The sequence below is a fragment of the Coregonus lavaretus genome, assembly GCF_964263955.1.
Source record: "Coregonus lavaretus genome assembly, chromosome: 18".
Taxonomy (NCBI): Eukaryota; Metazoa; Chordata; class Actinopteri; order Salmoniformes; family Salmonidae; genus Coregonus; species Coregonus lavaretus.
Genome location: NC_140005.1, coordinates 14582184 through 14599485, shown reverse-complemented (window position 1 = coordinate 14599485; position 17302 = coordinate 14582184). Strand labels below are relative to the sequence as shown.

The 17302-nt window shown below is 44.8% G+C and overlaps 1 protein-coding gene across 1 annotated transcript in view; it reads right to left on the bottom strand.

The window, feature by feature from the left end:
* Positions 1–15550, bottom strand: part of ush2a (Usher syndrome 2A (autosomal recessive, mild)) — a gene marked incomplete at both ends in the record, with an annotated part of 418741 nt that extends 403191 nt beyond the window's left edge. Inside the window, 3 exon segments of the mRNA XM_084181556.1 lie at positions 14339–14346; positions 15088–15219; positions 15531–15550. Of these exon segments, the coding sequence (XP_084037682.1) occupies positions 14339–14346; positions 15088–15219; positions 15531–15550 (160 nt within the window).
* Between the last annotated feature and the right edge of the window lie 1752 nt (positions 15551–17302).

Below are 17302 nucleotides of genomic sequence, written 5' to 3'. Positions count from 1 at the left end.
GTAATTTTCATCATAGGTACACGTCAACTATGACAGACAAATTGAGATTTTTTTTCTCCAGAAGATCACATTATAGGATTTTTAATGAATTTATTTGCAAATTGTGGTGGAAAATAAGTATTTGGTCACCTACAAACAAGCAAGATTTCTGGCTCTCACAGACCTGTAACTTCTTCTTTAAGAGGCTCCTCTGTCCTCCACTCGTTACCCGTATTAATGGCACCGGTTTGAACTTGTTAACAGTATAAAAGACACCTGTCCACAACCTCAAACAGTCACACTCCAAACTCCACTATGGCCAAGACCAAAGAGCTGTTAAAGGACACCAGAAACAAAATTGTAGACCTGCACCAGGCTGAGAAGACTGAATCTGCAATAGGTAAGCAGCTTGGTTTGAAGAAATCAACTGTGGGAGCAATTATTAGTAAATGGAAGACATACAAGACCACTGATAATCTCCCTCGATCTGGGGCTCCACGCAAGATCTCACCCCGTGGGGTCAAAATGATCACAAGAACGGTGAGCAAAAATCCCAGAACCACACGGGGGGACCTAGTGAATGACCTGCAGAGAGCTGGGACCAAAGTAACAAAGCCTACCATCAGTAACACACTACGCCACCAGGGACTCAAATCCTGCAGTGCCAGACGTGTCCCCCTGCTTAAGCCAGTACATGTCCAGGCCCGTCTGAAGTTTGCTAGAGTGCATTTGGATGATCCAGAAGAGGATTGGGAGAATGTCATATGGTCAGATGAAACCAAAATAGAACTTTTTGATAAAAACTCAACTTGTCGTGTTTGGAGGACAAAGAATGCTGAGTTGCATCCAAAGAACACCATACCTACTGTGAAGCATGGGGGTGGAAACATCATGCTTTGGGGCTGTTTTTCTGGATTTTTGTTTTAGATTTCGTCTCTCACAGTTGAAGTGTACATATGATAAAAATTACAGACCTCTACATGCTTTGTAAGTAGGAAAACCTGCAAAATTGGCAGTGTATCAAATACTTGTTCTCCCCACTTTATATATATATATATCCACATTTTATAGTGCCACTTGTGTGCACATTCGGTAATACCGTATACCCCGGTATGGTACAGAAACGGTATGACGGTATGAACATTTGGACACGGCCCAACCCTATTAGATGGGAGTCATATTAGAAGGAAGTCATATTAGAAGGAAGTCCTATTAGAAGGAAGTCATATTAGAAGGAAGTCATATTAGAAGGAAATCCTATTAGAAGGAAGTCCTATTAGAAGGAAGTCATATTAGAAGGAAGTCCTATTAGGAAGTCATATTAGAAGGAAGTCCTATTAGGAAGTCATATTAGAAGGAAATCCTATTAGAAGGAAGTCCTATTAGAAGGAAGTCATATTAGAAGGATGTCCTATTAGGAAGTCATATTAGAAGGAATTCCTATTAGGAAGTCATATTAGAAGGAAGTCCTATTAGAAGGTAGTCATATTAGAAGGAAGTCATATTAGAAGGAAGTCATATTAGAAGGCATCATGATCATTAGACAAATTGATCTGAGGCAAATGTATCAGCAGCAGCACATGCTCAAGTCTCTGTTTTTATCTGGGTGCCAGGTATCGTGTGTGCCGTGTGTGTGCATGTGTGCCGTGTGTGTGAGCCAGGTGCTGTTGGGTGGACACACATTAATCACAGCGTTGGAGACAAATTAACGACTGGCTGTCCGTGACGATGATGTTTTGACAAAAGAGAGGATAGAAACAGAGCGAGAGAAAGGAAAGAGAACGAGAGAGAAAAAAGGGACATTGAAATAGAGAGATAATGAAATGATCAGGAAGCTAAGCAAACTAAAAATAAAAAATAAAAAAATAAATTGTTTATATTTGAGTGACAGGACTAAATATAATTGTATTTTTTCTCTTTCTTTGACGCGGTGAAACCTCCCTCTGTGTTCAGCTCAGTTCAAAGCCAGAAGGCCGCTGTGTTAAAATCAACGATAAATAGATATTTAATCATCAGCAGATCAAAGCACTTTCATATCTCCCTGCAACAACAAAGGCCTAACCAGCCCCCTGATACTCAGCCTGACGCCTCTGCTAGCTTCTCTGTTTAACACACGTCTGATATAAAGCACAAACAATCTCCATCAACGGAAAAAAAGACGCTGTTTCTCACTTCGACATCATATATTCAACACCTCCGTCTACCTGCCTTTTACTAAAGGTTACGCCTCCGAGGGGTACACAAAACAAACAGATTACCCACTTTCATTCCCTCTTTTTTTCCTCTGCTCTCTCTGTCATTTTCTCTTTATCTCTGTCTTTTTTCTGGGTTTGCTGAAGCGAGGCGTGGTGAAATCAACAGGAGACCAGTAGTGGTGTGTGTGTGTGTGTGTGTGTGTGTGTGTGATGTTGGTGGACCACTCTGCCATGACAAGGTGTCATTAGAACAGGGCCACTGATTCACTGTTCTGACAGCTGCTAGGACAAACATGCAATCATTGTATTAGAGGCAGTCACCGAGGGGGGCAGCAATACATCTACCACTCTCTATCTCTCTCTTTATATGTCTCTCCTCTCCTTTGTTTGTTTCTTTCTCTATATTTTCTCCACTGTTTTCCTTTTTCTCTCTCCTTTTGTCTTAGTCTTGTTCCATATTTCTATAGGTAGAAATCCTTTCATCAGAGCCATGCATTGTGTCTCCTCTCCACACAGATAAGGAAACAAAGTCCAATAAGCAACAACAAAAAAGCTTTCACATTTCTATCTAGATAGGGCCAAAGCTGGGAAAAGCATTTACATTTCTATAGTTATATGAATAGGATGATTTCATCACAAAACTCAACTGCTTTTTTTCCTTAAGTAATTGTTTATCCCTCTTTCTGCTACTAACCTAATTCTACTGTTTCTTTAGCTGCATTGAACCGCAGTCAGTTTGTTAGTTCTGAACATCAATCAGGGGGAGCAGTTTGCTCTTCTGAAGAATTATGGGTAAGAAACACTGGCTTCCTGTTCTGGTGAATTATGGGTAAATGGCCTCTGGTTCCTCGCTGGGCCTGGTGTGTTTGTGTGTGTGTGTGTTTGTGTATATGTGCCTGTGCCTGTGGGCGTGTGTGTGTGTGCGCGCGAGTCCACGCATGTGTGTGTGTGTATCCTGGTGGGTGGATGATTACAGTTGTTTCTGTCTGAGGAGGATTAATACATAATAAAAGAAGAGCCAGTGGATGTAAATCGTCTCCCGGCGTGGCAGGAGCGATCAATTGTTATAACATTACAGGCTGGGAAAGTAGTCATTCAGTCTATCGGCTGCAGAATAAACCCACTGATTACATGCAATCAATGTGATAATGGCAAAAACACATTTGGCCAATGAGCCACACGGCCGTAAAGCCGTCTCTTCGAGGCTCACGCTACACTAGGCAAGCTAACAGAGGGGACCGGAATAAATGCGACATATACTGTTAAAGCGCTAGGTGGGACAGGCTAGCAGTGGGGACGGTAATGATTGTGACACACGTCGGAGGCTTGTGGTTCCTAACCTGTCTTAGATCAAACAAGGACTATCTCCAGGGTACAAATCCAGCTGTGGCAATTTATATAACACTATTGATTTACCATTATGTTATTTAGATAAATGTATTATATCCTTTCCTTGCTATTTCATTTCCACTACATCCATTTTTCATAATAAATTAAATTGTATTTTATTTCTAACCAAATAACACTAGGCTTGGCAATTCTGAAAATACATAATATGAAATTATTAGGATTTATATGGCACAAATATCAATAAATATATACATTATTTTGGTGTCATATTTCTATAATGAATGTACCTACTTAGAAAGAATAGTTTACAAATGTCCACTACAATACAAATGTCAATGTGAATGATAAATGTCGTTATTTCAGCTGACGTGATGTTGTTGAACAGGTGTGTGTGTATAATGAGACCAAATATGAGCGAAGCATGGTCTTTTTCAATGCTGTATAGAAGACAGGCCTGTCAAGGTGGGCCGATCCTCAACAGATATGGCTCTGTGTGTGTGTGTGTGTGTGTGTGTGTGTGTGTGTGTGTGTGTGTGTGTGTGTGTGTATATGTGTGGCTATGGGTGTGTGTGTATGTATGTATGTGTGGCTATGTGTGTGTGTGTGTTACTACCTATTCTGTGTGTGACAGCCCTTCTCTCTCTCTCTCTCTCTCTCTCTCTCTCTCTCTCTCTCTCTCTCTCTCTCTCTCTCTCTCTCTCTCTCTCTCTCTCAGATGATTTAGGGCATTTTGCTGCAGAGTCTGTACTGATAAGTGTGCTTCTGTAATACACTATCTCTACCACGTCAGTGTGTGTGTGTGTCTGTGTGTGTGTGTGTCTGTGTGTGTGTGTTCTGTTTTAACCCTGTAACCAGGCGGAATGAACCCTGTATCCATAAAGAATGAATGGCTCAAAAATCGACGTTCATCCAATTACGTCAAATCCCGAAGTGAAACTACGAGATCAGGTTGAAAAGAGAGAGAGCAGTGATGTAAGAGCAGCTCTTACCAACTCACCTTAACACAACACCACACAAGACAATATTCTCACAATGGCCACTGTTCTCTCAGCTCTGTCTGTAAATACATTTTTTTTCCCTGTATAGAAACACTCAATGTAAAGTGTGCACTGCTTGCTTTGCTTCTAGCCGTGGTTTGGTGTGTGAGTGGATAAGCAGTGTTACCTGGGAACATTAGGGGTGCAGAGACGCCTCAAAACATTCACTGACACACACACACACTCGCTGACACAAACTCTGTGGCTGACACACACACACACACACACTCTGGCTGACACACACTGTCGTGCCGGGATGGGTTCAGAGTAAATAAGCTTAGCTGTTTTTCAATAAGCAGCAATACTCCTAAACTACAGGACTACGCTGTCAGAGCTAAAGCGCTCATCTGTTTAACTCTCTCACATACATACATACACACACACACACACACACACACACACACACACACACACACACACACACACACACACACACACACACACACACACACACACACACACACACGCTCAAATAAGGATGAACCAGACGTGGAATCAAATGAAATTGCTGAAAAAACTTGTGCGGATTAAAAAACACATCTTATTAAACAAATGCTAAAAGAGGATTTTACTCTGAGAAATATGACAGGGCTACGAGATGTGAAATGGGAGGATAGGATGGAGGGAGAGGGAGTGTGCAGGCAGTAATATGGCGTTGGTTGTGTCTGTCGTTGGGGTGTTGGGGCAGTGGTTTGGGGTGAGAAGCAGAGCGGAGCGGGCCCAGGCCGGCCGCGCCTTTAACCAGATCAGATTGGGGAAATTGGCTGTCAGGACGGGATTGTCGTGATTTATACCCGTCCATCAAGAAGAGAGGGAATGCTGCAAGCTGCTCCCACTAGGCCCCTCCCTCCCTCCCGCCCTCCCTCCCTCCCACCCTCCACCCTTCCCCTCGCCTCGCTACGCTCGCAAAGCATCTTACACCCTTAACGCCACCATCTGCTACCAAATCTAATTCACATTCCACCATAATCAGGTTTACCCTGTAATGCCCACTCCACCTCTCTCTCTCTCGCTCTCTTTCTCTGTCTGTCTGCCTGTCTCCCTTTCTACCTTTACTCTAGCCCTTCCACTTCCTACCTCTCTCACTTTCTCCTTCTCTTTCTTTCTTTTACACTATCTGTCTTCATAAATGCATGTCTTTCTCACTGTCTGTGGTTTGTGTGTGTATGTGAACGTGTCTGTTTGTGAATTTTTCATTGTTATACTAAATACATTCGTCCCACACAGCAGAGTATAGATGCGGTAAAGAGGTCAATGGAACTCGACCGAAACAATGGAAATGCAATGGAAACGCGTAGGGGAAAGATCCAGCCATAGATGTGGTAAAGGAGTCAATGGAACGCAGACTTTCCATTGACCAGATTGGTGCACATTCAACAAATTTGATCTAACAAAGTGGACATTCTTCAAATCAGTCATGATTTATTTATATTATATTTACATTATTATTATCATTGTAACAGGCCCATAGTGTGGTTACTTCAGTCCATTTTGGATATATTTAGCTGTTTTCGCTGCATAATATATAGAAGTTGTCCCTTTTCAGGTTTAGAAGAAGTGACTGCTAAATGCTAACTCCCGTTTGTATAAGCTAGTTAGCATAGCTAGCATACAGTGGTGGTAGTCAAAGTTGTTTTTAACTGTAATGCAGTTGATTGGTAACAACACAATTTTAGTCATTTAGCAGACGCTCTTATCCAGAGCGACTTACAGTTAGTGAGTGCTTACGTTTTTCATACTGGCCCCCCGTGGGAATCGAACCCACAACCCTGGCGTTGCAAGCACCATGCTCTACCAATTGAGCTACAGGAGGCCTATTGAGCGACAGGATATATCAATGACATGAACATGTGTTGGGGTTGACATCCATACAAGCATTTCTACCTCAACATGGTGTGAAATACACATATAAACAATAGCCTAAATGTAGGATAGTTTTGCTGGGGGGCAATGAGGAGACTCGGGATCTTTCCCTCACGGCCCTTTCCCCCACGTGTTTCCATGGCAATTCCATTGTTTTGGTCGAGTTTGATTGACCTCTTTACCGCATCTATCTCCTCATTGCTCCCCAGCAAAATTAGACCACATTTAGGCTGTTGTTTATATGTGTATTTCACACCATGTTGAGGTAAAAATCAGAGTATAATGGTTGCATGGATGTAAACCAGTGGTGGTCGGTGACATTTAAGATGAGGGAGGATATATATATTTTTTATGAGCATGGTCTTATTTATATTACAGCATATTGGATGACTGTCATTCATACCCAGCTCAATGTAACATTGATAGGTTTAGGCTACTACATGATACTCTCCCGAGTGGCGCAGTGGTCTAAGGCGCTGCATCGCAGTGCTAGCTGTGCCACTAGAGATCCTGGTTCGAATCCAGGCTCTGTCGTAGCCGGCCGCGAACGGGAGACCCATGGGGCGGTGCACAAGTCGTCCAGGGTAGGGGAGGGAATGGCCGGCAGGGATGTAGCTCAGTTGGTAGAGCATGGCGTTTGCAATGCCAGGGTTGTGGGTTTGATTCCCAAGGGGGGCCAGTATGAAAAATAAACTAACTGTAAGTCGCTCTGGATAAGAGCGTCTGCTAAATGACTGTAAATGTATACTCAAATTTCACCTATACCCATCATGAGGTTATTACAACCTAGCCTATGAATGGAAGTTTCCAACGAAGGTACACAGGTCGAGAGACAAATTTGAGTACTCAAGGTGACAGACAGTGACACATTCAATACCGCCTTGCACATTCTTGCCTGCATCTAACTGATCTTGGGTGTAATCATTAGTCCGAGAGTTTCTATTGGACAAATTCAGGTATGTTTATCCCCGTTTGCTTCCGCATAAGAAACGTTTTTCAACAGAATCGGCGGAATGAATACACCCCTAATCACACGCAAACACAGTTCAATTTTCATAGCAGCCACATACAAACAGCATGATCATTTTGCTTGTTGTAGAATTCCTTCTCACATCTACGTACTCTCCTCCTCTCACCTTTTCCCTTCGCTTGTGGACTTCAATGCACAACACATCAACTGTCTGTGACCAGGCGAAAAAACCTTTCCAAGCCAAACCTTCATATCATGACCGCTAACCGCTACACACAGCCTACCTATATTGTCGTAGCTACTAGAACTGACGTGTTAGTTAACTCACTACAATCATGCAGCACAGTGTAGGCTGCAAGCAGTTTAGCAGTTACACCGGCAGGTCCCGGTGGCAATAAATTCATAAAACCAAAAGCTTACCTTGACTTCAAATCAAATCAAATCAAATCAAATCAAATTTTATTGGTCACATGCGCCGAATACAACAGGTGCAGACATTACAGTGAAATGCTTACTTACAGCCCTTAACCAACAGTGCATTTATTTTAAACAAAAAAGTAAGAATAAAACAACAACAAAAAAGTGTTGAGAAAAAAAGAGCAGAAGTAAAAAATAAAGTGACAGTAGGGAGGCTATATATACAATAGAATAAAGTGACAGTAGGGAGGCTATATATACAGGGGGGTACCGTTGCATAGTCAATGTGCGGGGGCACCGGCTAGTTGAGGTAATATGTACATGTGGGTAGAGTTAAAGTGACTATGCATAAATACTTAACAGAGTAGCAGCAGCGTAAAAAGGATGGGGTGGGGGGGCAGTGCAAATAGTCCGGGTAGCCATGATTAGCTGTTCAGGAGTCTTATGGCTTGGGGGTAGAAGCTGTTGAGAAGTCTTTTGGACCTAGACTTGGCACTCCGGTACCGCTTGCCGTGCGGTAGCAGAGAGAACAGTCTATGACTAGGGTGACTGGAGTCTTTGACAATTTTGAGGGCCTTCCTCTGACACCGCCTGGTATAGAGGTCCTGGATGGCAGGGAGCTTTGCCCCAGTGATGTACTGGGCCGTACGCACTACCCTCTGTAGTGCCTTGCGGTCAGAGGCCAAGCAGTTGCCATACCAGGCGGTGATGCAACCAGTCAGGATGCTCTCGATGGTGCAGCTGTAGAATTTTTTGAGGATCTGAGGACCCATGCCAAATCTTTTTAGTCTCCTGAGGGGGAATAGGCTTTGTCGTGCCCTCTTCACGACTGTCTTGGTGTGTTTGGACCATGATAGTTCGTTGGTGATGTGGACACCAAGGAACTTGAAGCTCTCAACCTGTTCCACTACAGCCCCGTCGATGAGAATGGGGGCGTGCTCAGTCCTCTTTTTTTTCCTGTAGTCCACAATCATCTCCTTTGTCTTGGTCACGTTGAGGGAGAGGTTGTTGTCCTGGCACCACACGGCCAGATCTCTGACCTCCTCCCTATAGGCTGTCTCATCGTTGTCGGTGATCAGGCCTACCACTGTTGTGTCGTCGGCAAACTTAATGATGGTGTTGGAGTCGTGCCTGGCCATGCAGTCATGGGTGAACAGAGAGTACAGGAGGGGACTGAGCACGCACCCCTGAGGGGCCCCCGTGTTGAGGATCAGTGTGGCAGATGTGTTGTTACCTACCCTTACCACCTGGGGGCGGCCCGTCAGGAAGTCCAGGATCCAGTTGCAGAGGGAGGTGTTTAGTCCCAGGATCCTTAGCTTAGTGATGAGCTTTGAGGGCACTATGGTGTTGAATGCTGAGCTGTAGTCAATGAATAGCATTCTCACGTAGGTGTTCCTCTTGTCCAGGTGGGAAAGGGCAGTGTGGAGTGCGATAGAGATTGCATCATCTGTGGATCTGTTGGGGCGGTATGCAAATTGGAGTGGGTCTAGGGTTTCTGGGATTATGCTGTTGATGTGAGCCATGACCAGTCTTTCAAAGCACTTCATGGCTACAGACGTCAGTGCCACGGGTCGGTAGTCATTTAGGCAGGTTATCTTAGAGTTCTTGGGCACGGGGACTATGGTGGTCTGCTTGAAACATGTTGGTATTACAGACTCAGTCAGGGACATGTTGAAAATGTCAGTGAAGACACTTGCCAGTTGGTCAGCACATGCTCGGAGTACACGTCCTGGTAATCCGTCTGGCCCTGCGGCCTTGTGAATGTTGACCTGCTTAAAAGTCTTACTCACATCGGCTACGGAGAGCGTGATCACATAGTCGTCCGGAACAGCTGGTGCTCTCATGCATGCTTCAGTGTTGCTTGCCTCGAAGCGACTTGACTTGAAAGAGTTCCAGTGTTGGATAGCCATAGCCAGCTAGCTAACATAGCATCACTCTCTGTTTGAACCGGGTGTTTGAATAGGCTAAACTAGCTAGTTGCATTCGCTAGCTAAGTGAAAGTGAACAAAAAATACAAAATATAGCTCTCTCTCTCTCTTGCTTCTCCTTCATTTAAAACATTTTATTTTGATAAAAAACTGTTAAACTATTTTCTTTCTCTTTCTTTGAGTCAACTACTCACCACATTTTATGCATTGCAGTCCTAGCTAGCTGTAGCTTATGCCTTCAGTACTAGATTCATTCTCTGATCCTATGATTGGGTGGATAACATGTCAGTTCATGCTGTAAGAGCTCTGATAGGTTGGAGGACGTCCTCCGGAAGTTGTCATAATTACTGTGTAAGTCTATGGAAGGGGGTGAGAGGAGTGGTGCGGATGGGTAAGGATGGATGATGAGGGGTGAGGATGGGTAAGGAGAGGTGAGGAAGGTTGGGTAACCTTTCTCTCTGTTCTTTCCTGATGAGCATCCTGCTTTGCTAATCCTACGCCGTAAACCCACAATCCAATCACCATTGTCCCCTCACACACACACACACACACACACACACACACACACACAGGCACACACACCCACAGCCACAAATCTGTTTGCGGCCCATCTGTGTTAAGGCAATCTAGTTTATTAGAGATTGGTTGAATTTACAGTAACGAGCCGTTCCCCTGACAAATGAATCACATTCAACCATTTGATGGTATAAATAAAAGGTGGCCTCTAGAGGGGAATAAGCTAAATCAGTGGAGTGTGTGTGTGTGTGTTTGTGTGTGTGTGTGTGTGTGTTCGTGTGTGTGTGTGTGTGTGTGTGTGTGTGTAGAAGGACTGTGGAACTAACACTGAGGAAGGAGACACCACCAGTGAAACAGTCTCTCTCCATCTAAACACCATATTATCTCATCTCCTCTGTCTCTCTCTCTGTATCTCTCATTCCTTACCTTGTTACCCCCCCCCCCCCCCCCCCGCCCCTCAGTCCTTCCTCTAAATCCCTCGGTTAAATGCCATACTTCTATCTGTCTTTTACTAAGGGTGTGTCTTCCAATAGTGCGTGTGTGTATCGTTGTGCATACAAGCCTGCTGGCATGTCTCTGTGTGTTGGTGTAAGCACAACACCCCTAGTCTGTGTGCCATCATTGCATGTATACATGTGTTTGTGTGTGTCTGTCTGTCTGTGTGTGTGTGTGTGTGTGTGTGTGTGTGTGACATCTTCCTCTGTTTGATCAGTGCTTGGCTGGGTCAATCCACTCAGCCCTCTCATGTGAAACATACAATCCACACACACACACACACACACAGACACACACACACGCACACACACACACACACACAGACAGACACACAGCGGCCGTCTCTATGTGCCAGTAACGTGCTTGTCTGTGATTGGCTTAGGGTCTGTGTGACAGCGGCATGCCAATGGTCTCTAATAGGTTTGACCCAGACTAAGTCCAACTGGCCTAAGACTCTGTGAGCCCCAGGCCACAGTCAAACACACACACACACCCTTTAAAGGGCTTTGCCTAAACCAAACAATATCAAGGCAAAATACACAACAGGCAAAATACAGTCAATGCCACACACCTAGGGTGTATTCAGTCAGGTAAAACATTCAGAATGTAGGACACGATTTCCTATTCTACATGACACACAATAATATTTGGTCTACATTATAAATTTCTATCTGAACGTTCTGTACTGTTGCAGCCTCCTGAACAGGCCCCAGGCACAATATCTACTGTACACCAGGCATTATATACGGCAGGGCCAGAGGGAAATGTCCTGGGGTGGTTCGTGAGGGCTGGGTAGCAAAGATGTTTAGCCATTGCTCAGCCGAAACACAAGGCCCAAGGGAAAGTGGCAAGGTTCATATGTACGCACACGCACACACACAAACGCATGCACACACGCACACACACAAAGCACGAGAGAGCTGTGTTTTAACATGAAACAAATCGGTTTTGTTTACACTCCTAAAAATAGACCGAGTTCACAATGAAGTTCCGCCTGATCGGCTCCATGACCAGTCACACACACCTTCATGTGACAGTAACACACCTTTAAAGGAGTCCTCAAGAAGACAAGCACAGGATATGAAGTCACTAAAATATTTTCCAGTTTCTCTAATCACTGGAGTGATGAGAAAGATTAGATCCATGAAATGGATGATATTTAAACATTAAAATATGTGTGTACTCTCCGCAGAATGTTTTTTTTGTACATTACTTGATTTCAGACCTCACACACAATCCTATTCAACTCCCAAACCATGCAAAAGCAGAGAATACACAAAAAGTTTACTGAAATATAAATACACACAAACGCACATACACACACAAACGCACGCACACACGCACACGCACACACACACACACACACGCACACGCACACGCACACGCACACACACACACACACACACACCCACCACACACACACACTGAGGCCCTATCAGTGTGTGAGATGTGTGTGTGTAGCACGATGAGCTAACTGGCCAAATCTGGCTGTATTTTACAGGCTGATCAGCAGGCAGTAAATCCAGCTAAAAGCCAGTGACTCGTGATGCCTCTGATGATCTTCATACATCTTCATTTAATCTGCCAAGCACTAACACGTTACATCTGGAGGGCAAGCCACTTCTATCACCCCCATCACAATCACACACACGCGCAGTCACACACACGAACATGCTCGCAAGCACGCATGCACACACATTTGAGTTAATTGTATTAATATCTTTACTTCTACCTCTATACTCAATCTATCCATGTCTTTCATCTTTTAATATTCTCTCTCTCTCTCTCTCTCTCTCTCTCTCTCTCTCTCTCTCTCTCTCTGATCTGTCTCTTCATATAGTGTGGCAGGTTGAATAATTCAGGCATCCGGCTGGCCGCCCCAGAGTGTCCTGAGCATGGCAGCCAGGTCCCTTGAGTGGCAGACAGACTCTCCACCTCCACCTCTCTATGGCAGGCAGACAGATGGCCCGGCTCTCTCGCCCCCTCTCTACCTCTCTACCTCTATCCCCTCTCTCTACCTCTCTACCTCTATCCCCTCTCTCTAGCTCTATCCCCTCTCTCTAGCCCTCCACCTCTATCCCCTCTCTCCACCTCTATCCCCCTCTCTCTACCTCTCTACCTCTATCCCCTCTCTCTACCTCTATCCCCTCTCTCTACCTCTATCCCCCTCTCACTACCTCTATCTCCTCTCGCCTACCTCTATCCCCCTCTCTCTAGCCCTCCACCTCTATCCCCTCTCTCTACCTCTATCCCCCTCTCTCTACCTCTCCACCTCTATCCCCTCTCTCTACCTCTATCCCCCTCTCACTACCTCTATCTCCTCTCGCCTACCTCTATCCCCCTCTCTCTACCTCTCCACCTCTATCCCCTCTCTCTACCTCTATCCCCCTCTCTCTACCTCTATCCCCCTCTCTCTAGCCCTCCACCTCTATCCCCTCTCTCCACCTCTATCCCCCTCTCTCTACCTCTCTACCTCTATCCCCCTCTCTCTACCTCTATCCCCCTCTCACTACCTCTATCTCCTCTCGCCTACCTCTATCCCCCTCTCTCTAGCCCTCCACCTCTATCCCCTCTCTCTACCTCTATCCCCCTCTCTCTACCTCTATCCCCCTCTCTCTAGCCCTCCACCTCTATCCCCTCTCTCCACCTCTATCCCCCTCTCTCTAGCCCTCCACCTCTATCCCCCTCTCTCTACCTCTATCCCCCTCTCTCTACCTCTATCCCCCTCTCTCTACCTCTCTACCTCTATCCCCCTCTCACTACCTCTATCTCCTCTCGCCTACCTCTATCCCCCTCTCTCTACCTCTCCACCTCTATCCCCTCTCTCTACCTCTATCCCCCTCTCTCTACCTCTCCACCTCTATCCCCTCTCTCTACCTCTATCCCCCTCTCTCTACCTCTCCACCTCTATCCCCTCTCTCCACCTCTATCCCCTCTCTCCACCTCTATCCCCTCTCTCTACGTCTACCCCCCCTCTCTACCCCTATCCCCTCTCTAGACCTCTATCCCCTCTCTCTACGTCTACCCCCTCTCTCTACCTCTACCCCCTCTCTCTACCCCTACCCCCTCTCTCTACCCCTACCCCCTCTCTCTACCTCTATCCCCTCTCTCTACGTCTACCCCCTCTCTCTACCTCTACCCCCTCTCTCTAGCCCTCTACCTCTACCCCCTCTCTCGAGCCCTCTACCTCTATCCCCTCTCTCTACCTCTTGTCTATCTGTTTCTCTTCTGTATCAGTCTCTGTTCCACCTCTCCATACAAACACAATATCCCTTTTTCATTGTACCTCTTTCTACGTTCTTTCTCCTATTTCTTCACTGTAATACACACACTATTTCTCTCTCTTGACTTCTCTCCTTCTTTCTCAGTCTCCCTCCCTCTTTCTCTGTGGTCACTAACATGTTCATTGAAGCAGTCAGACACAGCAGCAAAGGAAACAGGCCCAACCACTATCCCTAACCACATTATAAACACAACCACAACCACAATCCAACCACTATATAAATACAACCACAATCCAACAACATTTTAAACACACCCACAGCCACTTACTAAACACTAAAACAACCCACAAATAACAAAGTATACCATCACTGCTGAAACAACACAGATAAGCTGTTAATGAACCTTCAGATGTAAGTCAAACCAAACCATTTAAAAACATCACAACGGTGAACAAGCAATAAACAGGTTTTCAGATGCTCACTGACACCAGGGAAACAAAACAACACAATAACAAAACAACCACTAAACAGCAGCCAGCCCACTAACCCTCGTACACAACAACTAGCTAGCTACCCATTAAAGTGTCAACACAACTTAGTGTCAGTTACCCTGTGTACTGCTCCTAACCTCATCACAGACCTGGGGAGCATTCAGGTGGGGGAAATGTACTGTACGTTATAACAACATTCTACAATGTTGTTCCCTTCTGAACGCAGCCCAGACCCTTTATCACTGTAATCTAAACCTACAGAAGGATTATAAATCTGAATATGACTCTACTAGTAGTGGTAGCTGTACAGAGCCAAATTGTGCCTCTAAATAAATCGCGGATGAATGGTAAAATACGGCGAAGAAAAAGATACAAACTTAAATATCACTCAATCACACACACACACACACACACACACACACAGGTATGACGAAAACACACTTACATGTAGGCCTACATGACATGACACACACAAACACACACACACACACACACACACTAACAAAAACAACACCTTTTATCGTTACACACAAACTACGACATTGAGACAACAGTACTTTGAATTGGCTTTTGATGTAGTGTGTGTGTGAGTGAGTGTGTGTGAGCATGTTTCCTCTCTTACCTTGGGTTATAAAGTGCATGTGCGTCCCGCATGTGAGTGGCGTCGAGGTCGTAAGTCTGTTGCATTCTCCACGCGCTGCTGCATTTGCCGTACTTATCTTCACTATTAACCTGGGCCTTTGATACGTTCATTCTACAACACAGAGAATCACAGGGAACAGGGGGTCAGATAGGAGGCCAGCAGTCTGGAGAGGCGAACACAGAGACAGCAGGCCTGACACTTTAGTTTAACAGACAGTCAGCCTGTACATATTGAGAGTATTGTCAAACAGGAAGCCTGAAGATTCTAGGGAGAACACATACAGTTAACCTGTACCACATCACTTATAAAAACACTTTCTTCAAAGTGGATGTAACTTCAGCATGAGGGGCATATTTCAGAAATGTATTTCATTACATGGGTTATTGTTAGATGATTGCTACTTTTTTACATTAACGATGTACCGTTGATGCAGCACAGGCATTTAGAAAATTATATTTTTAATGCCTCCAACTGTACATACTAAATGATGGAAAAGGTCTTACTGATGCTTCCTTAGACAGACTAGAGACTCAGGATATTACAGACAGACAGACAGACAGACAGAGAGAGAAACCGACAGGACTTGTATATACAGTATGCACATCATGGGGCCTATATGCGACAACGACAGACAGTGCTTACAAACACTTTTAATGGCCTTGAGTACGGTAACGTTTACCAACATCTGTGACAGGCCGCATGCACAGCAGAGGCTGTTTATGGTAAATGTTTAACGGCTGCAGTGTTACTTGGGAGATGGGTGCGTGAGACTTTAATAAAAGCCTTCCTGGACAGTTATAATACGGTACGGGTATTAATGGTCTCGGGATAAAAAGCAAGGAAGGGGGAGGGACTGTTAGCTGTCAATCAAATCCCACCTCTGCGTCAGGGGAGGAGCTGTCTCCAGGGTGATAAGGTCACCCCCGGCAATGGAATCAGAATCATCGTCTGAAAATGAAAAAATTAAAAATAATAAAGTGTGGAAAAGTAAGGATAGTCGGGACGGTGTGACGCCACTGGGGGGAAACTGTGTGTGTGTGTGTGTGTGTCTATGTATCGAAATTGCCAGGTGCTTTACATTAAATGAGAAAACCAGGCTAAAGATCCCTAGACTAATAATAAGAGTACCTTTATATTATAATGTGAAAAAATAGAGGGTCTAATTTAGACATTCCACTATGAAAGAAATGTCTTAAAACTCACTGTTAAAATAGATAGAGCTAAAATCACTGTAATTGAAAATAAAAAACCCAAATCTAAATTTGGGGAGCAAATCTGTGAAATGTTTATTACATTTACATTTACGTCATTTAGCAGACGCTCTTATCCAGAGCGATTTACAGTTAGTGAATACATATCTTTTTATACTGGCCCCCCGTGGGAATCGAACCCAAAACCCTGGCGTTGCAAACGCCATGCTCTATCAACTGAGCTACATCCCTGCTTTTATACATCCCTGCGTTTATAAAAGGCTAATGGTAATACTTTATCTCTCTCTTTTTCTCTCCAGATTCCTCTCTTTCCTTCTTTCATTCTGTCTTCTGTTATTCAGGCAAACAACACATTTATTCCATATTATAATACACATATATTATAATAATTGTTATGAAGGAAGAAACTTTGGGTTTGAGACACACCGGAACACTGTGTGTGTGTAAAGTGTGTGTGTGTGTAAATCCGTGCCTGCATGCATGTATGTCTGCGTGTGTCCATGTGTACAAGCCTGTACGTGTGTGCATGTGTGCGTGCATGTACAGAGAGAGAACACTCAGTCCTGATGGTAGTGTGTGTGTGTGTGTGTGTGTGTGTGTGTGTGTGTGTGTGTGTGTGTGTGTGTGTGTGTGAGAGTGTGTGTATGTGTGTGTGTGTGTGTGTGTGTGTGTGTATGTGTGTGTGTGTGTGTGTGTGTGTGTGTGTGTGTGTGTGTGTGTGTGTGTGTGTGTGTGTGTGTGTGTGTGTGTGTGTGTGTGTGTGTGTGTGTGTGTGTGTGTGTGTGTGTGTGTGTGTGTGTGTGTGTGTGTATGTGTGTGTGTGTGTGTGGCTGGACAGGCCGGCAGGGTTTAGTAGAAAAAGGCCTATGCGTGTAATATGTTGTCTTTAGTTCCAGTTGAGTGAACAGGATGAATCGATATGGTTCTGCAGACACGGCCGGCTCCAACACACAGCTACGGACAAGCCCCATCTCAGCGTTCTA